This window comes from Gallus gallus, chromosome Z, assembly GCF_016699485.2.
Source record: "Gallus gallus isolate bGalGal1 chromosome Z, bGalGal1.mat.broiler.GRCg7b, whole genome shotgun sequence".
NCBI classification, from domain to species: domain Eukaryota; kingdom Metazoa; phylum Chordata; class Aves; order Galliformes; family Phasianidae; genus Gallus; species Gallus gallus.
The window spans coordinates 34,491,747-34,518,973 of NC_052572.1; the positions used below are offsets into that span (position 1 = coordinate 34,491,747).

Here is a 27,227-nt window from a genome sequence, read left to right on the forward strand (position 1 = left end):
CTCAGCTATGGCAAAAAGTATGCAACAGACTTGAGCTGCCCAAGCAGCATACTTAAAAACATCTCCCAACTTTCCATGTAACATGAGACCAAAGTCTCACAACTGATTTCTTCTCTTCCTCTAAAGCTGAGTAATGAATTTTCTGCATCAACGGGGAGACATCAGGGGAGAATGATAAAGAAAAATTAATCTGCTAGCAACTTTCACTTTCTTCATTCCTAGTGTGGGACATCACATATGTCCCATCTCTCCACTCAAGTATCAACTGCCTCCTTCAGCCTGAGACATCAAATGCCATGTTTGCTTTTAAGCATAGAGAAATACGGCACTCTGCTTAAGAAATTAAAGAAGTGTATGGATCATAATGCTGAAAATCTAGCAACAGATACTGCAGCATTGGTCTCCTACATCACATTAGCACAAAGAAAATACAGTGTTCTATAAAATTTAAGGGGAACTTGTCCACACTGGGAAATAATGTTCTCTCTCAAAAAGACTGAGAACTCTTAGCAATGACTAGATAACATGATTTGGAACAAAACCGCCTTTCTAAGTGGTAAGTGGTAACTGTTGCTTCACATCATCTTGGTTAATGTGTTAAATCACATTACCATTCCTTAACGCACACTCCTGTAAAATAATTCAGTAAAATGTCTATTTCAGTTGTTTATTGGCTAAAAATACTACTGTAAAGTTTCCTGTTCAAAAACCATCATTTCATTTGAAAAGCACAATGCAAATTCATGCAGGAGGAGTAAACAAAATAAATAGTATGTGGCAGATTCTCATCTGATGATATGTGCTAAATCACTACATATTTTCAGGAGAAGAAAAACATTTTCAAAATAGCACAGAAGAATGAATTACAAAAAAAAAAGAACAATCTCCACTTTAAGGAACCCAAAGCAGTGTTGCAGTGACAGGCTTTCACTCTAACAAGAACTATTTTGTTTTTAGTAAATACATTAATATTGCATTCTAGGATAATTTACTGTTATTTAATTGGCATTTACCTTATCACAATCACCATTCTTTATCTGTTTATCAGATTTGTTTTGCTTTATTGGACTTTTCACTTCTAGAATCTAGGAAAAAAAGAAAATCCAGTAGAAAAATAAATGCATAATTGGCCACAATTACATACAAAAAAAATCTGCTGTTAATAACACAAAGAATAAAACATCTGGAAAAAAGAAATCTAAACTCAAAAGCAGGCTTTTCATTACTTTTCACTCAATTCAAATAACCTGCCATTTTTATTTTTTTTTTCCCCTCCAGAAAAAAGCTGAAAATGCCAAGTTGCTGGACTGGAGTGATACTGACATCATTAATCTTAAAATTAATTAATTTCATGTCATTTAAACCCTTCTCAATATTTCCTTTTGCATCTTTTCCCTGCTGGTAGGAAAAGAGGCCTGATTTTGCAGATACAAAAGTATGCAATAGGACCCACTAGTACCTTTGAAGTGACACGTATTAGTATATTTTCCATGAGTTTTCATGCAAGGCTCTTTTCTTCTACAGTTTATATTCTAAAACAGTCTTTGAAATGACTGCAAAAGTTTTAACTGAGAATAAGAACACTAGAAAGTAGTTTGTCTTGCAAATATATGGTAGTCTTCTTTTAATGTAAAACAGAGCCAGTTACTGCCACATATATAAAAAGAGAATGCTTCAACAACAAGCAACAGAACATCTTGCCTTACATGAAAATTTTAGGACTCAAGTGAGGAATAATCTGAGGAAATAAAACTGTAGTTTAATTTCTATGTATACAAAACATTTTCTGAGGCTAAAAGTAGAGTTACTGAAACACCATGTAATTCCTAACCTGCAATATGATCAGTTCTTCTGTAGAACAATAAAGAAAAATATATGATCAAAGTTGATAGATTTTGTTTCACATTTCCTTGTAAATAAAACCAACATTGATAGCATCATTTTCTCCTTAACCTCCTGAGCAGTCACAACACAATACAAAACTTAGTACGGACCACAATGGAAATAAAGCCTGCCAAAAAAAAAAAAAAAGCATTCTAGACTACCCACAATCTTCACTGACAGCTATCTTAAAGCTCCTTCCAATTTCTACTTTGCTTGGCATAAACAGCTAGAATTGTATATATGTTCCCCAGGACAACCAGCACCATAAGTATGCAATGGGGCAGGCAACTACTTCCCTGCAAAGAGAAAATGACTGCAGATCTGAGTTAACCTTACCTAAGGATTTACTTAGCCAAAAGCAATGCATGGCCAGAAAGTAAAACATACTGTTCTGAAAAAAAAATCCCAGTTCTTTGATTCAGCACCTCTGGGGCATAGTATAGTGCAGGCCAGTGGAAAAAAAGTGTCTGGTCTTGAAAAACAACCTCTAGGCATGCATCTAGTAGCTTTTAGATACTTTTCTTGATTTAAAAGAAGAAAATTCTTTGTATTAGATAGAAACTCAGCAAGGACATACTGTTTTTGAAAAAGCTGCTTTCTTAGAGTGCTCTTGATACATAATTAAAATTGAACATCTTGTTTACATGAGATTAAGTACTAATCATACTAGATGACACTTCTAGCAGAATTAACTTGTTCCCAGTATTTTTGTTCTATAAACGGACATACTTCAACACAAGCCTAATTTCATCAGGCAAAAGAATGATCCTAGTAAGCAGCTTTATGCTAGCAAGCAGAGACTTCAATTGCAACTATGGCCCACAAAATTTGAAGTCTTGTAATAAAATCATAGAATCCACAAATTTGGAAGGAACCTTTAAAGATCCTCTAGTTCAACTGCCCTGCAATGAACAGGGACACTCACAGCTCGAACAGGTTGCTTAGAGCTTGGTCCAGCCTGACCTTGAATGTCTCCAGGAATGGGGGATCCACTACATCTCTAGGCAATCTGTTCCACTTCCTCACTACCCTCACTTAAAAATACTTTTTCGTTATATTCAACCTAAATCTACCCTCTTTACATTTGAAATAATCTCCCCTTGTCTTATCACCACAGACCCTGCTGAAGAGACTGTCCTAATACTTCCATAAATTTCAGATTCTCAGCTCTATTGCAAAAATGCGAGGAAATGAGACATTCCATTTTAGCTTTCTCACTGCTACTGTCTGGAGCACCTAAATGGGCAAGTAGACGTATTGTTAGTACAACAAAAAGGAAAGGAACATGAAATACATGACTGAGTGAGATGTTGCTTATTAGGACTTCTGTTTATGGACTTAACAAATGGACTTAACAATCATATTAATTCTTTAGAAGTACATGTCTTCATTAAACAACAAGCCACAGATACATATTTGGTTTTCTTTGTGTTTATGTCCCAGTAAATGCAATATTCCGCTACTCATCATGGCTTGTTTCTTTTCAGAAAGAATATCTCTAAAAAACTTGAATCTTTTGTACAGATGATAGAGAAAACCTATAGAATTTGTGGTGGACAGTAAGAACGCTTTCTGGTCACGGATCCTCCTTCCTTTGCTAAATACAGAACCTACTCCATAGATTTGTTTCCCCTCCAAAATATATTTGACTTTAAGTGACATGAATAATGCCAGCTTGTACTGAAATAGATTGAGTACTCCTTCTGTGAAGTAAAGACTACTGTATCTCATAGTAAAGGAAAAAAAAATACTCCATCTTCAAGTCAAACACTGGGGAGGGAGAGGGGAAAAGCAAAACACAAACTCGTGAGATTAATCCTATCAATTTCAACTGCGTCTAATGCTAAAATAAACCAAAAATAGAAGGAATTGTACAACTTATGCTGTAAAACCAGTTTAGATTGTTTACCTTATGAAATTAATTCATATGCAATGAACACATTCCTTAAACTAGAAATAAAAATGATAACTTGCTCTTACAGTCTTTTCTAAACCAAATATTTCTCCATCTCCTGAAAAAAAAAAAATGGTTTTGTCAATTTTCAGATTAAGCAACTTCATTTAAATAATCGAAATATTATATGAATTTCTCAGGTGCAAGGCATACTCCATGTGAGGCTTCCATTTATGAATCCTGACTTTACCTGGTTGCTGTTAGTTTTTAATAAAGGTGGTGCTGGTTCATGACGTGGTGGTGAGGAAGCTGAATTGCTGTCACTGTCACTTCCATCGCTCAGACTAACCCTGTGGAAAAACAGAGGCAAGAGATTACACTGCTAGTCAACAGGCTGCCTACAGGAGTGAATCAAGCTCATATTTGAGGGAGGATGCCAAGAATAAACCCTTTACTATGGAAGTTATTATTCAAAGTAACTTGGAAAAGTGCTTCTCAGTAGCACAGCAGCATCCAAGTAAGGCAACATTCTGGAAAAAGTCCAGTGTAGCATGGCATCCTTTTCACTGGGATGAGATGACACTGTCCAGTTTACAACAGCTAAGATCTAGAGAAAGAATTAAATATTTCAAAAATTAACCTGCTGTTTCTATCATTACTGGAGTGAATCTATCTCAGTCACATGAAAGGGGGAAGATGTTTTTCAGAGATAATTTTCTACTCTTGTAAAAGCTTTCTAAAAGCTGTACTTTTGTTTGGAAAATTGCTTCAATTTACAGTTCTTTGTTTCTTGACATAAATAACATTATCTTTCCTGGCTAAAATTTAAAATCTTGGTGTCTCAGGAAAGGCCATGTAAAAAAGCTCATATTCTAGTCAGCCTTACCCTTCCTTTACTGAGGAACAACAGGAAATATTTGCTAATTGGAAGAAAAAAATATGGTTATTGAGGGTAAAAAGTCATTAGAAAAACATAGCCTTGAGTTTTGCTAAAAATAGGAATAAAATCTCTACACTGAGATTAAGCTGAGCCTAAGAATCCTTTCTAGAACATGACCTGACATGAACTCTCAAACTGCTAGGCTTATTGCCTTTTTTCTGTGATTTCAGCTGCTAAAGTGTGCCAGACAAGCAGTTAACCTTCACTAATACTTTCCTATTACCTTCCCATTTAGACCAGTTGCTGAAGGAGTTGCTCAGGTGCTATGCACCCACAAATGGTAGAATAAGCATAATGTTTTGGAGCAGATAAAGTATCCACTATGAAAAGGCTTGAGGGAGTCCGGGATTCAGCAGAAAGAGCTTCCAGCTGCCTGAAAAATAGCTGACTTTTGGAATGCCCTCGTGAAATTGTAGCTAGGAAGCAGAACCGTTTTTTAAGAAATAAATTCTGTGACTGACGATTGCTTTACCTTCTGTCTGCACTTTTACTTATTATTTATGATATGCAGCGCAGAAATTGCTTGGAATTCAGTTTCACTGATTCTGATCCAATTTAAGAACCTAAACTAAAGCTGGTAAGCAGAGGGGTCATGAAAATGAGACATTACGTACAGACTGGCTCATTCAGCAATTAAAGGACTTAATTTTATCTCTTATACCAGAGAGCAATTATGACTGCTCTCTGAAGTCAAAGGCATGAAACGAAAGTCAGATAAATGTGGTTCATCATATCCATGTGGATTTGTACATAAACTGTTTGCATTGGGAATGGCTAATTCTAACAGTTCTTTGTTTGTTTGTTTCTTTACACTTAGGTCCTTTAAAAATAAGAATCTAAACTCTCTGTCCATTTGATATTCAGCATACTGAAAGAACGTAAGACTTCATTCCACTAATAACAAGAAAAACATTCTGGCCACCAAACTATCTGCCATCAAAAGACACTCACCTGCGACTCCTGCTTCCTCCTCGTGTATTTACAGGCCGTTCCAACTCAGAATCGTTATCGTTGTCATCTGGTTCCTCTGATTCATCTTCATTATCATCCGAATGCAGATCTTTCATTATAGACCTCAATGGACCTGAAACAACAGAAACAAAAATTTTAAAAAAGCAAAAAAAAAAAAAAAGAACAGGCAAATGAAGTTCACTTCACAGTGTTCAAGGCAAATTACCCAGCTTTGTAGATAACACAAAGTGACCTTCCCAGCATTGTGCTGGGAGGGGAGAGTCAAATATTAAACAAATGAAGTAATGCACTGGGGGCTTATGCTGCTGGCACTTATTTATGAATCATTTATTTACATGTAACACAGTAAGCTTCAGGAGACTTACTCATGACAGTGAAGTGATTTGCGTTCAAGTGTTTGCAGGTTTGGTCCTCTGGAACATAGGCGAAGTAAATAAAATGCTGTCACAACAGGAATTCTCTGAGCATGTTTTAGTTTAGGAGAAATTTATTATTACTATGTTATTATTATTAGAAGCAAGATTATTTTACATTGTAAGTTTTAGTTTTTCTTGCTTTGTCAAAGGGTGTTACATGCCAGTAGAAATCTAAAGGGACCGACTGATAGTGGTATATTTGTTAGGTTAATCCACATAGTGAGAAGCAAAGTCCAATAAATCATTGACTGTAACTTGTACTTGTGAAGGCAGTCTTTGTCTTCCTGTTTTTGATATATTTAGGTTTAGCAGCTCCCTTTATTTCAAGGTCAACTTCAGGTCAAGTAAGCACTTTGCCGATGTTCATATATAAGAAAAAAAAAAAAAAAAATCTGTAACTCCCCCAGCCCAGGAAATGCAAGTACTGATGTTAATGAAGTAAGCCCCAGTGTTCTCTAAAGGGAGATGAACCTTTCCACTCTGTATGTGCTAATGGCAGAACAGAGCCAAGGAGCGTTATCTTTGGTCACAGCCAAAAGAGAAGACAGACATCTCTCTGCCTGCCCCCCTAACAATGAGGGTGTTCCCTTCTCAGAAGGAATAGCTTTGAGGATTACCCAAAACCTGGCAAAGCACAGGTCAAATTATTTTGACCAGTTTTGTGTAACTGACTTCAGAGCCACTGCTGAGTATGGTTTACAGCTAAGTCTGCACAAGAAAATTTGTAAGTTGAGGTAGTTTGGGTCAGGTTTCTTTTAGGTGCTTGCACACCTTGAGGCTGGGTGGCAGCAGGCCCAAACAGTGCCACTGGGCATGGTCCTGGTTGACCAGACAATTGCAGAGACGACAAGGAAAGACAAGTTACACAGACTTCTTGTCCATACAACCACTGCTGATCTGCAGAGGCAGCTGAGTTGTGCTTCGTCTTCTGTTTCTGCATAGGTATCAGACAAACAATGCTGGGATATTTGCAAATGCTAAGTAGGAGACTGATTATCTAACTACCCAATCCCTTGGAAAAGGGCTCAGAGTGATTTTCCTCTGAAACAGAGGGAAGAAGGCACTCTCAAGATCATCAGCACAAGGCTGAAGGAAGAATCTGCCTATTTCCAACTTTTGCAAAAGAAATTCTTACTGAGAAGTTTGGCTGTTGGGATGAAAAAAATGAGAGACGAGGAATATGGGGCTAGATGAATTGAGGTAAAGGGTACGAAAGGAACATTAAACTGCAAACGTACAAAGAAGGAATATACATTTTAAAAGAGATAAAAGGCAAGAACATACAGGTATTTCCACAGGCCAGCTCTAACCTAGAAAAGCTAGTTTCCTTACTGCACAGAGATACTAATAACTACTGTTGAAATTCTGCTGAAGACAGTAGTCTTTTTCTGTCTGCTCTGGCAGCAGTCATGTCCTGCTCCAGTCCATAGGCCAAAGTCAGCTCTTGAGAATGCATTCATCTCTCCACAAAGCACAGGCAGGAAAAAAAAAATACAGAAAAGACTAGACAAAAAAGTGGAAGAAATAAAAGCTCTTCAAGGAAAGAGTAGAGGAGAAAGACAATGACCTGGAAGTTAAAATAATTAACCAAAATCCAATTTTGTAAAAATATTTAGTGTCATGTAAGAATAGTTGACTTTGCATTAAAGACCAGCACGTAAGTAAAAAATACGGAAACTGGTAGCTGGGCTGGCAGTGAGTTGGAAGGCATTCCAAACAACAGTCCCTGACTTTATTTTTAAATAGAAGAAAAACAGCACATATTCAACATGCTCCCTACATAGCCTGTCCTCCCAGGTTTGAGCTAAGTCATTATCCCTGCCTATGTCTTTTTTCCAAGTGCAGCACAGGGCCATTTCGTCTTGTTGTGTGCTGCCTTCTGGGGCAGACAGTCCCATCTCAAGCTGGCAACGGGCTTGTTCTTCTGTCTTGGAGAAAAATGAATGTAGACTCCTGACAAACATCCACAACCAACATCCGCAGCCATTCAACAACCTGCCATTCAAACGTGCTTTCAATGAATGGAGGATCAGGTCTGCGACTCTGAACAAGACACTTCGTACCTAGCTGGTTGACTTCAGTTGGCCTCTTAGCAATCTGCAAAGTGTTGAAAGTTTAAGTCTTTTGTTTCTAGCACTGGTAGTCATGCTGCCGTTAGTACTTTGCTCCTTGCTAATACTTAGTTTACAACTTCTTTTTTTTTTTTTTTTTGTTAAGGGTTATAGAAGCTGTTCTCTCCAAAAAGGTCAGAGTGGCTCATGAGAAACAAAAAATTTAGAGCTGCCCAAGAGAAAATATTCTTGGCAAGGAAACACAAAAAACCCAAAATAAGCCCTGCGGGAAAAAGAACTTGAGAAAACTTCGGTTAGCCCAATGTTTACCCAACAAGTGGTGAAAAAAGCCCATCTTGCAGTGGTTCTGACATTTGAGTGACTGCTTGATTCTGAACAAAAATTAAAAAAAAGAGTAACAGGCCTTGTAAATTTTTGTTAGAGAATAAAGCATGGGTTTCCACAAGAGCACAATACATACAAGGCAAACATACCACAGTATGCCTAGTGCTTCATTCCTTGCTATACAAATGCACAACCTGGGCAACAGATGTTTTTAGATAACTGGAATTCCCAGTAGGAAGCAATAATTGCTATTTACTGTGACAAGAAAGCAAAAGGGTATGTAACACATGTACTTTAAAATAGTTCGCATCGGAGGGAAAATCTCCCATCTACTCTTCTGAAGCTACAGAAATGAAAGAGTCTGTGATTTGCCTCATATATGACTCAGGAGAAATAGATGAATTCAGTTTACTCAGAAGAAAACATTATGTCAACAGGTTTTTCCCCCAAATAAGGTAACCTAATAGAAACAGTGGGCATCAAAACCTGCTGTATTGTCATAGACAGCTCAGAGCACTAATGACGTTTTCATGACTGCAAAAATAGGGTTTCAGAAATAAGGAGTTGTGTTTAGCATTCATTATAAAACAAATGCCAAAAGCCAGCCATCAGCCACAGTTCACTTTAGCTCTTGCTTTCTTTCACCTGCAGTAATGCTGCCAGAAACACATTAGACATTCAGTGCCAGTCACCCCCAGAAAAGCAGCAAGACAGATACAGATCATTTATAGATCTTTGTAAAAACAAACTGTCTGCCTGAGGTACTAATGTATTTTCAAAACCTTAAAAGCAAGTTGACCATTGAGGAATATAAATAGATAAAACAAATGCAATTTTAATTAGCCAAAAGGCTGTTTTTTTTTTAATGCTTCTGTATCTAAAGGACAAAACAAAAGCTGATTAAGAATGTATCAGTTGTACAACCTTACAAATGCAGGGAAAAAAGTCAAGGCAAGAACTAAGTAGTTTAATACGTTGTGTATAAAGAATCTCAGCTAATTCACAGAAAAATTCCTTTGGCAAGCTCACAGAAAATAAGATTGCATTTCTTTACTGAGGTCTGAGTAAACTGTAATTATTAGCCAGAAAGCCAAAATGCAAACTTAACGTCAACTTAAAACTGTATTCTTCCCCAGTCATGCTTCCAAAGGAAATATTGTATGCTCTTAATACTTGCTTATAATACAGGAATATCATGACTCTGTGAAGGGGTCCACATACACACATCCTTGCACTTTCCACCAGAAGCCCCGTCAGCCTGAGCAGGGCACCAGACGGCACACAAGTGCCATGTGACATAACCCTACAAGACGATAGCTTCAAGAAGAGAAACCCTTTTGGGTTTAGCATAAAAATTGCCTGGCACATATCTAGCGCTTCAGAATTTTCTTCGTGCCCTTTTCTCTCCCCTTTTATTCTGCCCTTACAGTCAGATTTGCAAACACCTGAGGAAAAGCCTCTAAAGAAAAACAGTGGCCAATTCAGCCTATGAAAGTCAGCAGAAAAGTGATAATGAGATGCCACCAGCCTTTCTGGGTACCTTGTTGTCGGCTGTTTTGAGATGGTGTAAAACTGGAACTGGAACTGGAGCTGGAACTGGCAGGACTGGGCTGGTCAGACTTAAAAGAAAAAAAAGAAAATAAATAACATCATAATGAACATTTTTTTTTTTTTTGCCTAAAACACTTACTGTTAGCTACTGCTTAAGGCATACTGTGAAGAAAATAGGACTTCTGAACAGAACAATACTTTCAGATCTTTGCTTCAGGTGCCAGCAAGCCAAACAATATAAAAACTGCTAAGTGCTCAATATACATATGTACTATATAATACACAGTGCTTCAGTGAAGTGTAGATCTCAACAAGAAGTTGCCATGTTTGAAAGGCTCGACAACATGTAAGCCTAAATGAGTTTATAACAGAATGCATGGACCTAAGGCTGCTTAGCCCTTGCCATACTGCAATTGCAACATTTTCCAAATAAATAATGCTTTATTGGAACATAAAAAAAGACCTGAGCAGATCAAGCAGAAAGCTCCAAGCAGTTTTCTTTAAACTTCCATAGAAAATAAGTCTTAAGATGAGCAGTTAAAAAAAAAAACAAAAACTTTTGTGCTCTTAGTTGATTTCCTCTTATGCCAATATTTTCCTTACATAGTAAGGTCCAGTGAACTGCAACAGTGATTAAACCAGAAAGACTGCATTATTACACAGGAAAATTATTCTAACTGACCGAAAACTAGATTTTTTTATATCTCTTTAGAATAGAGTCATTAACATAACTTTACACGATTTTTACAAGCAGTTACATAGTTTTCTAGTGCTGTTTAAACTATATTCTTCTCTAAAATTCATTAAAATTTCTTAGACAAATTAATCAATATACAATTCTATATAATTTTTCCCATACTGTCCATGGCTTAAGAGCATTGTTCTGATAATTCTTGCCTCCTGCTGGTATATTGCATGCCTCCATACACTTCTTTTGTGGTATGCTAGGTTTTAGGTATGTACATGCACACACAGCTGAATATAAGAACAAATCTGTTATACGGGCATAGGGAATGCTAATAGAGAACACAAAACAGGAAATGTCCACACAGAAAGAATGGTGAAACTTGAGGCAAGAAGTAGTAATAGAAAAATCTACTACTGAAAATAAAACCTGCTTAATCGTCAAATATTATACAGTTGCATTGCTATAAATTGTTATCTAGGTAAATCAAAGATTTCTCTCTCCTTGCCTATACAATAACCCTTGTGATTCCTCTAAAACTAAATCCTTGTAAAAAGTAACAGCAGTAGTATGCAGTCACAGTTGTCTTTTCTCCATAAAACAATCTATTGTTGGCTTTCATAAGGAGCAGGCAGATTTACAGCATCTTACTGCCTTTTCTCACACTGAAAGATGCCTCTCTGGGCAGCAGAATGTTTAAGAAAAACACCATTGAGATCTACTCTCCTGAAATGTACACATCTTTCAAAAAACACAGACACAATGCAAATTCTAGACAAAGACTCATAGAAGCATTAAGGTTGGAAAGACCACTAAGATCTTCTTAGTCCAACCATCAGCCATGACTGAATGGGTATATATCAATTGTATAGACAGGGACCATCCCTCTGCTGAGAAACACAACCCAAATAACTATAAAATCCCTTTCTGACTAACAAGTGTGATTCTAACGTTGACATGATGGGATCATTTTGGAAGATACGGCAGTATCACTTGACACTACATTAAAAAAAAGGTAATTTTCTGAAGCATATTTTTTTACCACCAGAATTTTCTACAAAATCATTTATTTTTTCCTGCCTGAATTTCTGAATTTAGCTGTGAAATAAATTCGATGACACGATACAGACTGTAGTGGTAAAGAACAGGAGTTCATGCAAACTTATTACAATTCTGGAAACTAATTTCAGTTGTCTAGCTGCAGGTTACCCTTAGACATCTGGTTTGTTTGCAGCAAAATTATAGGCTGACAGCCAGTGACGTTTCCATTAACTGCATTTTTTCTTTCTTAATATTCATGTGAACAGTAGCATATATAAAATCCATTCCTTTTTTAAAAAAATTCCAAACACTAATGATATTATATTCAACTTAAAATGCTCGAAGAATTTCTAAAACCAGAGGGAAAAAAAAAAATGCACTGATCCAGACACTTATTTGTAAACTTCACCACTTTCATTTTGAACAAGTTTACTAAAGAGGAAAAAGACCTGATCATGAAATTCCTGCAAACGTTTTGTCCCAGCATTATCTTAAGAAAAAGGATCACAAGCAGGCATGGCTAAGAATAAATATAACATTGGTGTAATACCCTCCTGATAAAATTTCCCCCTTGCTTCTGCAAGATCACTTTGAGAGGTCAAACCATGGAAACTGCCAATGAAACACAAATCATCCCTTCTCTTTTGAAAAGGATTCTTAATGCCACTTGGAGCCATTATTTTCTTAAACTGCCTCACCTGAAAATTTACTCCAAGACATTCAGATTAGCATACATATGTTAGAAGCGTTAACTGCTGGAAAAGAAACTTTTTTCTGCTCTGTGAAAATGAGGATGCGATTGCACCTGAAGGATAGTGTAGACAGTGCAGCTGATTTTAACATGAGAATTAACATCATTAAAAGAAAAGATCTGCCTTTTAAAAGGAACTAAAAATATTCCTTCCATATATAAATATGGATTAGTCCCCATAGCACTGACTCTTCTTGTTACCAGAGGGTATCTTTTGTCACTCAACCAATGCTTTTTGAAAGCTTTACAGGATGCTATCCCAAGAGCTTAGGTATTTATAGCTTTATTCTCAGTTTTCTGCTCTTATCCACTAGTTACTAATCACCAAGTAGATTTTTTTAATGGGTCTGAAATTAGCTAAAGGGTGTCCTTCAACAATAGAAAGTTACGACAGGACCAGCAAAGAGCTTCTGTCATACATCCTTTTCCTGTTTTACTGGTTTTCTCTTCCTGTAGACAAGCTAATGAGAGCTCAGACCCAAACTGCTCATTAGTGCAATGACCTGATATAATTTATTGCACTCAGTTTATTCCCTTTTACTGCTCTCACACTGATGCACAGGAGACACTGGCTTCTTTATTAGGCCCGGCTGAGGGATTCTGTGTTTTGAAACTGGCAAGAAAAGGAACTTCCCTCTGGCTTGAGTTTTCCCTGAAAAGGTACTTTTTTTGACCAGTTCTAAATCTCCTGGCTTCGGTTAGTTCAAAACATTTTTATTTGTTTCTACAAGTAGGACAACAATTTATTCTCAAGCAAGAAACAATTTTCAGATGAACTCACCTGTTTATGACACACCATATAAAAGCACTGTTTCTACAATATTTTGTGGTTACTTGAAATCATATAACTATATTTAAATTAAAGCCCATCATTTAAAGCTCTTCATTCACATTAAAAAAATAGAAAACATCCGTATATGGGTGACATGGGCTCTTCATGCCTTCCTCTGAACTACTGCTAGACGGCCTTGCATATTACTTCATATTATGACATGAAACTAAAATCTGCAGTAATATCCCACATCCCATCACCAGGTGTACATATTTTCTGCTTTTATGCACAACAGTCCTAAGGCTGAGGCTTCCCTGTGCTGTACATACTGGGAGGTTAAGGCAGTCAGAGTACTATTTGTATTCTCATTTTGTCCAAAGCTGTCTTCTCAGGAAAGGGGAATGCTGCCCTAAGAGATGCCCTCTTCCCTAATGGAGCTCCTGGACTTGCAACTTCTACTGCCTCACAGGAGCCTTTCAACAACCACCACATCAGCTTTCAGGAGACTAATCACACCCATCTGCAGCTCAACACAGAGAACAGCAGAGTAATCCCACCACATCCACCAAGTGTCCACATCTGTCACAGCCAAGGGAAGACACTATTTCAGAGTCCACAGTTCTGTAAGCCTGCACCCATCAAGTTCTTTACCACCACATTCCCTCTCAAGTAACTACAATTGCAAATAACCTGCCAGGCAGGGCAAAACTGTTCCTTTGTATAACCAATGAGGAAAGCTAACTTAGAGAATGCAAGCTCACAGGGAAGATGGAAGAATGGGGGTACTGAGCAAAAAGTATAATTAATTCTGTTCTTGTAGAAAAGGAAATACTTATTATAATGTTTAAAGAACCAAAACATTATTGAGAGAAGTAATTTGAGGTGTAAAATGTTAACAGAAAATGCCAGAATGTTTGCTTTGGAGAGAACGGGTAACTAAAATGGAAGTTGATCTACCACAATAAAAGCTAACATACAAATCACATACCAACAGAACCTTCTCTTGTATACTATTGTGTTACTCACTTAAAAACAAAACAAAACACAAAAACACCACATGCCCACATACAAATACATATTGATGTGTGGAGGATATTTTACCAATCATTTGGCAGAACATGTGACCTACAATTAGCTGCCTTAATTAGTTATAGTCCTGTTTCTTAAAAAATTCTCAATGAACTGATGGGGATGAGGCTATTTGTTAATTAACTTGACCCTGAATCTGCTACATGAGCAACACAATGCTTCTCCAGTTAGCCAGGATCACCTCTGGGAAGAAAAAAATAAGAGAAGCTCAATATCGCTATAATCCGTAACATGCAGTCCCGTGGATGTTTTGCTCTAAATCAGCATTACATTCTACCACCAGTGAATAACACTAACATTCTCCAATTCTAGTACTTAGAAATATTTCACAATGCTTGTGAAGCCTTTTGAGGGAGAAGGATACCTCAGATGAGATGAACACTATATTGATCAGAATAAACAATGTTAGAATTAATACATAGTTTAGAAGACAGAAGCAGAGATCCAGGGACAGTGATTACTAGTACGTTCCTTCTCAAAGAATGGCAATGTAAAGAATATTTTTGATAGCTTTCTCTTGTGCATAAGTCTCTTTGCAGAACTTTAGGGGTTGGAAGGGACCTCTGCAGATCCCCCAGTCCAAGCCCCTGCTAATGTAGGTTCCTTACAGTAGGTTGCACAGAATCATAGAATCACCAGGCTCGAAAGGACCTACAAGATCATCCAGTCCAACTGTCCCGCCATTACCATTACTACCACAAGCCACTAAACCATATCTTGTAGCTCCTCATCCAGACACCTCTTGAACAGTGCCAGGGACGGCGACTCCACCACCTCCCTGGGCAGGCCATTCCAGTGCCTGACCACTCTCTGAGAGAAAAAGGTTTTCCTTATGCCTAATCTAAACCTCCTCTGGTGTAACTTGTGACCATTCCCTTGGGTCCTGTTTGTTGAAAGCATTCTGACAGATTCTGAATATCTCTATAACCTCCCTGGGTAGCTTGCTCCAGTGCTCTCTCATCCTCACAGTAAAGCTTTTCCTTGTGTTCAGATGGAACTCTCTGTGTTCCAGTTTCTACCACTGCCCCTTGTCCTGCTGCTGGGCACCACCAAAAAGAGGCTGGCCCCATCCTTTTGACACTCACCCTTTAGATATTATTAAGCATTGACAAGATAGCCCCTCGATCTTCTTCAAGCTGAGCAGTCCAAGGTCTCTCAGCCTTTCCTCATAAGGGAGATGCTCCAGGCCCCTGATCACTTCTCCTGGACAATCTCTAGGAGATCGCTGCCTTTCTTGAACTCAGGAGCCCAAAACTCAACACAGTATTCCAGATGTGGCATCACTAGCCCAGAGGTGAAGAGGATCACCTCTCTTTACCTACTGCCACACTCTTTTTAATGCATCCTATCCTTCTAACGCAATTAAAATAAAAAACATATGTTTTGCAGTGCACTGCACAATGCAGTTTAAAGGATGAAGTGCTAATTACATTTGTTACGTGTAGAAGCATTTTTGCTGAATAATCTCAAGGGTATTGTGACTGAAAACATATAGAAAAGCAGGCAAAGAAGTACAAGAGAAAAGATTACAGCTTCTTATGTAAAGTAGCTGAACGCCGGTTTCCAAGGATACCATGCTGACAAGACACTGCATAAAGTTAAAATAAAGCAAAAATGCATATAGCCATGAGTGTGAACATGGTCCACGCTTTCCCAGAACTGCATGAAAAAACTTAAATATTTATGAAGCTCTAATACAGTATGAACAGCACAATATGGGGAAGTTAGCAGCTCTACATTCTGTTCAAAGCCTGAACTATGCATATAAATTGAACTACGCATTATAAAAGCAAAACAAAATATGAGGGCCTCTGACAAAAAATGAAGACCTCCAGACTAAATTACTTGCGTGGTGAGTTCTCTGTATCTGTAAGCTCCGTGACACAAAAGTCCTGGGAGGAAAGAATGGTGACCATACCTATGCGCTCCTGTAAATGCAGAAGGGCCAAATTAAGCCAGAAAGCAATATTTAAGTACTGCTTTTCTGAGAATATGACTTTACAGCTTTTTTACTTTTTCAATGAAAACTCTATACACAAGCTCTCACAAACCTACTGGGTGTAAAGGAGAGAAATATGTTGTAGAAATAAAAGTCTAAGTCTAGTAATTTTAGATCTACATTAAAAAAAAAAAATAGAAGACAGCCTAGGCTTTAAAGCCAATTATGTTGAGCAAAACAGTCTATCTGTGTTTTCTGTTGTATGATTGGACTAATAGCAATAAAAGAAGCTGGGTGGTAACTCCTCTGGTCAGCCCTGACAGCTGCCATGAGGGAAGAAAGAAGTTCTTAATTTTCTTTTGTTGCCATATTCTCTGCTGTGCCCTATTTTATGTATCAGTGCTAAGAAGGACAGATGTTGATGCCATCCCAATTCACTACTTGGGAGAGTGAGTAGACAGTTTGCCATCACTTTTGGTGTAATAAGAAGGCCGTTCATCTAAATTCTCCCAGATCCAAGGCCAGGTATTAGAGAAATCCACGCGCTCACATTAACAAAGAAACACCTGGAGAACCATGTTACTACTTGTTAAACTCCTTTTATGTATGTTATTCTGCACTCTGGTACATTTTCTATACCATCAGAGTGGCTCTTCTCAGCAGGTACTCACAGACATTGCAAATATGCTGTAGTTCCTCTCTTATCTTGTTTAGCTCAAACTCTATGCAGTGGTTCCAACACAACCCTACACTAAATATTCAGTGTGCAAAAATCCATGAAAGTCATACATATCAAGTTAACACACACCTAAACATCTAGAAAAACAGCTCTTCTTCTAAATTGCTGCTGCAGAGTACCATTTTAGCTTACATACCATCTTAGCTATTGTAGACCACAGGCTCCTAAATCCATGTCCCAAGAGGGGGGGGGGGGGGGGGGGGGGGGGAACAACAACAGATTTTCCCAAAATTTCAAAGAGTATCAGTGCAGTGTTTTCCACAACATTGGTGTAGGCCCTGTCCATTTTTAAAGCAAGCTTTATTATATTTAGTGTTTGCTCAAACTTGATTCCTGGGATTTAAACGGTTACGTTAAGATCTCAGCTTTCACCCCTGTGCGTTCCAGTCTCAGTGAAAAGATGTAGGGAAAAAAATACAAAAAGCTTTGTTATGCCCTAAAAAAATTATTGAGTGCCTAGAACAAATAAAAGCCATGGAAACTCTTTTCAAAGCTATGTAATTTTTAGCCAGTCTTGAGATACCACAAAGTGAACAATGACTTTCAGATGCAACAATACTGTTGGCAACAGTATGCTGTATGCCTGTTTTTCTCTACAAATATTTTTGAAGCATCTGTCAGTATGGTTCCTAAGCACTTCCTCTATGCTAATATTATCATGCATTTGTGTTACGCCTTCACAAAGGTTCATGTGTATTTTATATATATATATATATATATATATATATATACACACACACACAGAACTACACCACGATGATTGTCTGCGGAAAAAAACCACAGGACAGACTGCTGTCTTTTCACTGGCCTTACACTAAACTTTCATAAGTACGTGCCATTTTTCACAAAGAAAACAACTGTAAACTTGATGGTTCCACATTTAAAAAAGGAAAAAAAGAAAAAAAAAAGAGGAAAAGTCATAAAAGCCTCATTTAGATATAACTAGACATAGTTAAACTATTTCAGCTGGTAACTAACAGGTGTTGGATTTTATAGTAATTATACGGAACCATTTCTCTGGATTGTAACATAATAGATGTACGCAGATAAAGCAATTTAAAAGTAATGAAGTCCATACCATGCAGATTTCACATGATCACGAGTAAAATAATACATTTTAATTATAGCATTTTTGCCACAATCATCTCAGCCCTCCAAAACCGCCGTGGCTTTGCTGTCCCAGACATTTAAGCCAGAAGTGAACTAAGATAATAAAATATTGGTACTGCACACATCCCATAAAAATCCTTGCTGTAGGCTAATGGGAGAATAGAATTTTCTGAGGCTGAAATACAGAAAAGAAGGCTCCAGTAAAAAAAAAGCATTTATGCAAATGATTGAGTTAATCTACATGATTAGTCTGCAGTGAGTACGGTCACATACTGAATCAGTAGCCTAATATAACATATGATGATATTCCCATGTTTTGTATGTCATAATATGATAGTTTCTAAAACTGAAAAAAATAATGTAATACCCATGACTTTGCCTCAAAAATGTAAAATTTCCTAAGTTTTGCAAGATTGTAGTTGTAACCTGGATTTTTTAGCCATATCTGTATAATTTCTCTCCACTGCTTAATTTCTAAAACCCTACTATTTTTGTAAGCCAGTGAATTCCAAACACACCATAGGAACAAAACCTCAATACCCCAGCTTACTGCCATGATGGAACCATTGCTTGTTGATCTCACTGCCTCCTTATCCTGCTGTGATTCATTCCATCAGATACACAGCAGTTTAATAGAACTTAAACTTCTACAAGTGAAGCAAATACATTTTTCCCTTTTTGACTACAGCTAATGGAAATAGGCTCAGTACAATCTCTTGAGTTGGAAGGGACACTTAAATGTTATCTCTTCCACCTCCCCAGCAATGAACTGGGACACCTACAGTTAGATCAGGTGCTCAGAACCCCATCCAGCCTGTCCTTCAGTGTCTCCAGGGTCAGGGCATCCACCACATTTCTGGGCAACCTGTTCCAGTGCCTCACCACCCATACTGTAAAAATCTGCTTCTGTATGTCCAACCTAAACCTCCTCTCTTTTGGTTGAAACCTTTAAACATTTTCTAATATGTTTAACAACTATTGACTTTTTGAAGATTAAGAGCCTAGCTGAACACATGGTAAATCTGAACCAAAAGGACACACTACCAAGTATCAAGTTGTCTCAAAACAGAAGTGTTCAAAGACTTGAATTTTTCCTGTATTTTCCTTGGTCCCACTGCCCCAAATGCTGATAGATTTTCTGAAGGGGTTCTGGGCAGGCTAGTTTTAAGACCAGGGAAAGCAGTTAGTCCAAATTTCACAGTGGCTGAAGGTGCCCACTGCTGTGGAGGTTGTTTTCTTCCACCATCCCATGTGCTGACTTTGGTGCTTTTTCTTAGCTCTAGATGGAGGATGGGATTTGCCCTGTTCAAGCCTGGCACTTACGCCATACAGCAGCTGAACAGTGCCATATTACCATAGGCACTGATGGCCATTCAGGCTTCTGCCTGCTGTCTGTCTAACACTTCTGCAAGGAGAACAGATCATCTTAAACCACTGTTAATCTCCGAATACAATCTGGAAGGAAATATCTTGGAGTGTACAATATTTTATCTGCTAACACCTACCTGTGATTGCAGTAACTACATTGTTTAACTACAAGAAAACACCACATGGAGCTATTTTCAACTACTATGAATCTAAACTGTGTTATCTGAAAAAGATCTTTCTTTGGCTCCCAGCCCTGGTTAATAGCAGGAGTTTTCAGCTAACAAGGGCCTGGAGGTTTTACAAAACAAAAGGCATTTTCCAGATATTCTTGCACATTTGTAATAGTTAAATTAACAAATCTGACCCCAGATCTAAAGTGGCATTTTATGGATTACTTTAAAAAGGTGTTCATGTTGCAACTTTAAGACTGCTTAAGGACATGCAAGCAGTTAATTAAATACAACCTATAGTCTATAACATCACTGCTACATATTCATTGCTCTGTAACTGACTTACTAAGAAGTTTGTATTTTTCTAAGAGCAAATGGCTTGGCTAAAGTACTCTGCTCTTAAAAATGAAAACACCTCACTCTCGAGCTGTCAAAATTTGCAAGCATGCATTTCTACTTGAGTTGTATTCCAATAGGCTTAGGCATGCCAAAAAACCCCTATGACTAATCACAGTGTTATAACTGCAAGAAGAATCAAAGAACCATAGAATCATAGAATCACTCAGGATGGAGAAAAGACCTTAAAGATCGAGTCCAACCACGACCTAACCATACTACCCTAACAACCCTCCACTAAACCATGTCCCTGAGCACCACATCCAAATGGTTTTTAAATGCATCCAGGAATGGTGACTCAACCACCTCCCTGGGGAGCCTATTCCAGTGCTTGACAACCCTTTCTGTAAAGAAGTGTTTCCTGATATCCAACCTAAACTTACCCTAAAAAAAAAAAAAGAAAAAAAGAAAAAAAAAACCACTCAAGTGCCAAGTAATTGGGCTGGAGACAGAAATTCATAAAACAATTGTGTGCCTGTGTGCCTTCGAACTCTGCCTTCACACATGGTGAACTTTGAGAGTTTTTATTCAGACCACTGCAATTGCAGATGATTGAGAAGATGAGCAACACTAATTAGCAGATCAGCATATACAATCTCTTTGATCATCTTGATGCCATTGTGTTGCTGCAGCAACAGAGTGCTTTGTAAAATAGAAAGCTTTGCACTACTTTTTCTCCCTATCAAGCCAATTAAAATTGGTACAGAAACAAAGAAGTATCAAAGCATCCCTTCTGCAACCATTGCACTGTTCAGAAGGGATAGCTGCCTTCCAAGGCCTTGGAAGACACTTCCCTTCGGTTCAAAGCTTTGTATTTCTTTATTTCATGTGGCTTACAGTTCACATAAATATTATGAGAGTATCACCATATTTCATGGTCAGAGAGAAAAACAAGGTCATGTCTTCATTTTTATTTTTTTAATCATACTGCTGCAGTGTCCCACACAGGAAGCAAACAGACAGTGTACTTCAACTAACACATCCTGTTACTGAATTTTAAAGCATGATCTTGAGAGTTTTCTACCTGAGCTGTGCTAATATTCCTACACCTCAATGAAACTATAAATCCTACATGTTTTCACTCCCTGCCCAAGTGTGGGGCCCCCAACATGGGAAAAATGTGGAGTTGCTGGAGAGGGTCCAGAGGAGGGCCACAAAGATGATCCTTGGGCTGGAGCACCTCTCCTATGAACACAGGCTGAAGGAACTATGCTTGTTCAGTCCAGAAAAGAGAAAGCCGCAGGGAGACCTCACTGCAGTCTTCCGGTATTTACAGGGAGTTTATAAACAGGAGAGAAATCAACTTTTTACAAGGGTAGGTAGCAACATGACAAGGGGGAATGAGTTTATACTAAAGGAGAAGAGATTCAGATTAGATGTCAGGGGAAGTTTTTTTTACTGAGAAAGTAGTGCGGTGATGGAATAGGTTGCTCAAAGAGGTTGTGGATGCTCCATGCCTGGATGCGTCTAAGACCAGGCTTAAAGGGATTCTGGGTAGTCTGATCTAGTGATTGGCAACTTGGCCTGAGGCAGGCAGGTTGGGCCTTGATGATCCTTGAGGTCCCTTTCAATCTAAGTCATTCTATGATTCTATGATCATAAGACAGTGCCTGCTACTATTTCCTCAAGGAGCTGCCAAACAATACTATGTACACTATTCTAGTTGCAAACTGAAGTCTAAATTTTAAGGTATGGTTCAGAGGCTGGATTAGCCATTGGCAGGTGGACTCTACCTCATGAGGAGAGCAGGCAGCTAAGCCTCTCACAGACAGTCTCACTCTTCCCGGGTGTGATGGGGGAGAGAATCAAAAAGGTAGAAGTGAAAGAACTCATGGATTGAGAGAGATAAAGACAGCAGAATAGGTAAAGCAAATGCTGCCTGTACAAGAAAAGTGAAACAAGAAATTTATACACTACTTCTCACCTTCAGGCAGTTATATTTAATTTCCACTTCCAGAAAAGGAGAGCCCATTACATGTAACAGTTTCTTTGGAAGACAAGCGCCATCGCTTCAAATGTCTTCCCCCCTTCCTCCTCCTACCCACCAGCGTTTATTGCTGGTATTGACCATTACATGGTATGGTACAGGTTATCCCTTCAGTCTGTTGAAGCCAACTGTCCTGGCTGTGTCCCTTCACAGCTACTTGCACACTCCCATCTCCTCACTGGCAGGACAGCATGAGACGCTGGAAAGTCCTTAGTTCTGTATAAACACTGCTCAGCAAAGGCTGATGAGCCTCTGCGAAGGAAATTAACTATGTCCCAGCCAAAGCCATGACATGTGGTCGGAGGTACAGAACCTATACGATCCCCATTTCATGAAACCAAAATTTCAAGTCTGTCGAGTATTTCAAGTCTGAATGCTCAAAACTAGGTAGAGTTCACTTTGTTTTCAAGCTGAAATTAAAGCTTGTTAATTGAAAAGACACATCTCACCTCAATTCACTGTGCAAGGGCTGTATCTGAAGAAATCAGTGGAGCACCAGCACTGTTTTCCCAGAGCACCTACCCAGTGACAATAGCTCGGCAGCCATCTGTGGCCAAATACTGCTCAACAGAGCTCTGAGAACACACCAAGACATAATGAGAATCAGGCAGCCTTTCAGAGGGTTGAATACTGATAGTAGCACCAAAGTTTTATGAACTGCCCTGAGTCTAATGAGCATAGCCCACTGCTGTGACTGTGTCCAAAACAAGGGCTTGTCAGAATTATTTCCACCTTAAAGATGGTTGACAGCTTTATTTACATTGAAAACTTCTCAGAACATCATCCTTAATTTAAAAACCTGTATCTAACCCTTGTGGTTGATGAGCTAGAATAACATGATATCACAAGTTGGAAAAGACCCACAAGGATCACAGAGTCCATCTCCTGGTTCCACACAACACCACTCAAAATTCAAACCCTGTTGTCTTGAGAGCATTTACCCAAATACTTCTTGAACTCCAGAAACTCCAATCCACCTTTCAACTGTTTGCCTGTTTTAGTATGTACTTGTTATACTGGGTATTTTGTCCAGAAGGACAATTACCTAAATTAGTCAGATTTTTCTCTCCATCCTGCCTACTGCCTTAAGCACAAATGAAGACACCAAGCAGGCCTTCTCTTCCTATCCCTTTCCTTCTCTACTCATCTGTCTATAAAAGATGCTCCTAAAGCTGAACCCTGCCAGGGGAATGATTTAAATCCTAATCATGAAAAGAACATTGTGCTTGAAACAGATGAGTAGGCATGGAAGAAATATTTTCAGGAAAGCAAATTTCCATTAAAAAAACTTTCTTGTTGAGTAGGTCTATTAACTTTGGATAGATTCTCCCCATTCAAGGAACTCCTTGTCCATTAAACTAGCAACATTTACAGAACTGCCCTTTTTAGCAGAAAAATAAACAACACTATATTACTGCAGTCTTTTCCCAAATTCACTGAATTATCTAATGCCTGAGCCTAAAACCTTAGCACATAAAATACAAGTATTTAAAACAATTCCCTTCAATCTAAAAAATAAAATAAAAAAAATTTAATAAAGCATGAAATTCACAAAGAACAAGATCAAAAGAGCAATACTATTTACAGCCATCTCCCCTATGCTCATAATGCCGACATTTATAAATTATGTACACTTGATTAGGAAATACAATTCAAACACAATATGCATAAGTTTTAACAGCCAGTATTCAACACCCTTCAGTTTGAACAATTTGCCAGTAAAAGGGAAAAAAGAAATGAAAATACAAATATGGCACACAATCACACAGACAACAAATACTTAACGCATATAAAAAGAAACAAAACACCTCTTACTTCAGATTTAGAAGACATGTTTTCCTCCACGTCAGAATCATTGGGGTCTATAATATCATCAAATGGTGGCAGAGTAGATGTCTTCTTTTCCAGTGTATCACTTTCAATTTTGACTCTCCCCATCTTGAGCTGAGACCTGTCCTTTGTTTGTTTTTTGTCAGCTGAACAAGTAAGAACTAGCGATGGAGCATTAGGAAAGCTTTTAAATAATGACTCTGACACATTCTTTTTTCTCTTTTTTGCAGAAGGTTCATCAGAATCCAGAACAGAGGGCCTTTTTATAGGGGTCTTCTTTTCTTGCTGCTGTCCACCTGTAATGGTAAGGATGGGGGTGTTTTCAGATTTTGGCTCCTTGGACATGGATTTAGGCTCCTTGAAGGCCATCTTAGGAACCAATTTTTCATCTTTCAGTGGTTTATTTTCTTTGGGTTTCTTAGAGGATTCTTTGGAAGATTTGTTGTGTTCCCTGGAAGGTTCTTTGAAGGCACTTTTTTGTTCTTTCGAGTCTTTAGAAGTTTTTTCTTTGTGCTCCTTTGTTAACTTGTGGGGCTTCGAAAAACTGTTAGTACTGCCACTACTGCTATTTATGTTCAGAATCTTAGTTGGGTCCTGCAAAAAGAAGATACAAAACTTTAAATAAAAAAAAGAGAAGATAAACAACATAGACATGGGATTCATGTCAGAAACTCTGAACTGCAGGGTGAAAAAAAAGAAACAGTAAATGACCATGTAAGTATTGATAGAGAGACTATTACAAAGTATGAGCATGAGCAGTTATTACTGCCTGCTGGTATTTGTGAGACAAAGGTTAGTTTTTATCTCTTAAGAATCAGATATGGCCTTCAAGAAACATTTTAAGGTGAACATAAAGATCAGTTAACATTTCCTAAACTATGATCATTAAATTTCAGGGAAAAAAAAAATCACAACAAAAGATCACCATATGAATCACATATTGTTAACAGAATTACTTCAGGACTAGTGTAAAATATGTCCTCTTACTGACATTTCAGGCAGAGCTTGAGTACCACACCATGATCCCCTCTTCATCTTTAGCCAGAGCCTATCCCTTATACAGAATGGTAACTGTGGATCCAGCCTGGCTATGTCAGACATGATTTGACATGCAACATCTCAGTAGTAAATGTTGTTTAATGGAAAGCTTCTACTAAGAAGGTTTTCCTTCTTTGTGTTTACTGTTGTCTATATTGAGCATTCCATTGCGTTTTAAAATTCAATAGTTATACAATGAGATAGATTTCTGAGAGGGTGACAATTCAGAGGTCCTATAAGACAGAGAAAAACAGAAAACTTAAATGTTGGGCAGAAACATCAACCAATCATGCAAACCTCAACAAAATAATCATCCTTAACTGACTGGAGAGATGTGGACACGAAAGAGTATTGTCTCAGAAGTAAAATACAGTGCATTATGGATTAATTCTAAAAGCATCTCTAACGCTTGCTAAATGTCTGGAGAGCCCATATCCAGTCACTAGAAAGTAAAAATGTTCTACCAGTAACCTACAACACAAACATGGTGGGGAAAAACATCAACCTAGAAAATAAGAGTGAATGGAAACAATTTTTTTTTCCTCATGTAGACCTGTCTAAATGTTTAAATTTGTTTTTTCTCCCAACAACTGAAAACTAAATAACTACAAAACAGTAATTTAGATTATGCTTCGACAGCGTAATCTAAATTTTTATCACAAATAAACAGAATGGGTCTGTGACCAACAAGCCAAAAGAAAGACTCTTTGGCAAGCTTACACTGTCAAGCTCCTCTAACAAGTCAATTTTGAAAATTCCATATATATATATATATATATATATATCTATATATATATATATCTATACACACACATACATACACACACACTAATACATATACTAATATCTGCTAATATTCTGTAGCAATGAAAGATAAATTACTTTGAAATACGAAGTTGTAAATACAAATCATTATATTTCTAAACAACAAACAATATAATGGTGACATGTGAACATATGAATGTGAGGCACTTCCTTATTTCCCAGGCCAGTAATTAAAAATAGAAATCACATTTCCATCCCCTGAATCTCCTAGTACTACAACAGGCAATTAGTATTCCATCTGGAAAAAGAGAAAAATACCTGTGCTTGTTCAAAAACTAGTAAAGCAATACTTCACTTACCACCGATTCTTACTTACATCCCTGTTCTGCATTATTTTGATGTGGCTAACAGTAAGTTTACACTGAAGAAATGTTCATACCTACTGACATCAATGGACTAAGCCATGATCTAAAAAATACCTAGAGAGACCTTTCTTCTCAAGTTATTTCCCAGGAAAAGCCTTATTGGCTCAAATATTTTCTATCCAACTAAGTCTCACCTTTGGCCCATGAGATGATTTCTTCTTCACTTCAGAAAAAGACAGGGAGTTACTAGGAAGGTTGGGGAGATGAAGGCTCTGCCCTGAAGAGAATGATGTGCCATCTGTCATAACCATAATCTGTTAAAAGAGGGAAAGCATGTAAGTCAAGTATTTCCAACAATCTGACCTGAGTAAGTAGCAAATCACTTTACGATGAAAATAAAATTCATACAGCAAACAGTGTCCTTGTTTATTTTCAACAAAGAATGAGTTAATGAAACCACTTGGCCATCCACTATTGAATGAACAAATTATATCCTTCAATTTCCATACAACTACAATGCACCCTCAGAAAACTGCAACGTTTCTTCCAATACAATTTTTTTTTACGTGGCACTGTGTACTTGGGCTTCTTTCCCTTGTCCCAGGCAATGTCTGGCACAATATTTGTATGTTTGTCCTACCTGCTCTAGAAAGATCTGCAAACTACTCATGTCCCACACAGAAATACGTATGTGCATATGTCTTTACTCTCCACTAAAGCAATACAACAGAATATTGTGTTTGCCAAGGGTGGCAAGGTTGTGGTGGCAGGGGTGACCTCAGAAAAGAGACCCTGTACTGGACAGAGTGAGTTCCAGTTAGCTCCAACAGCCTCACAGCAGGACACAGCTGAATGCGGAGGCAAAGCTAGTTATGCCTCTAGGAAAAGATTTAAGGCTGAGATGGAGAAAATCAAATGGTGAGAAACTGCAGTAAAAATACCAAAATTGGAAAGATGCCAGAGCAGGTATTTATCTGCAGCCTGCAGAGAGAACCATTCCAGGGAGATTCATACATAGCCCAGAGAAGACCACACACCAGTGCAGATGGATATACCTAGAAGGGCTACAGCACGAGAGCCACACTAGAACAGTTCTTGAAGAACTGTGGTCTGTAGACAGAACCCACAC

At 38.0% G+C, this 27,227-nt stretch overlaps 1 protein-coding gene across 3 annotated transcripts in view; it reads right to left on the minus strand.

Moving 5' to 3' along the window:
- Window positions 1–27,227, minus strand: part of MLLT3 (MLLT3, super elongation complex subunit) — a 113,934-nt gene that overhangs the window by 10,050 nt on the left and 76,657 nt on the right. For all 3 annotated transcript variants that reach the window (XM_004949130.5, XM_424818.8, XM_046905841.1), the window contains 6 exons: window positions 26,293–26,412; window positions 23,916–24,524; window positions 10,043–10,121; window positions 5,670–5,802; window positions 4,029–4,128; window positions 1,014–1,085 (listed from right to left, as the gene is read on the minus strand). In XM_004949130.5, coding sequence (XP_004949187.1) covers window positions 1,014–1,085; window positions 4,029–4,128; window positions 5,670–5,802; window positions 10,043–10,121; window positions 23,916–24,524; window positions 26,293–26,412 — 1,113 coding nt within the window. The remainder of the gene's footprint in view (window positions 1–1,013; window positions 1,086–4,028; window positions 4,129–5,669; window positions 5,803–10,042; window positions 10,122–23,915; window positions 24,525–26,292; window positions 26,413–27,227) is intronic.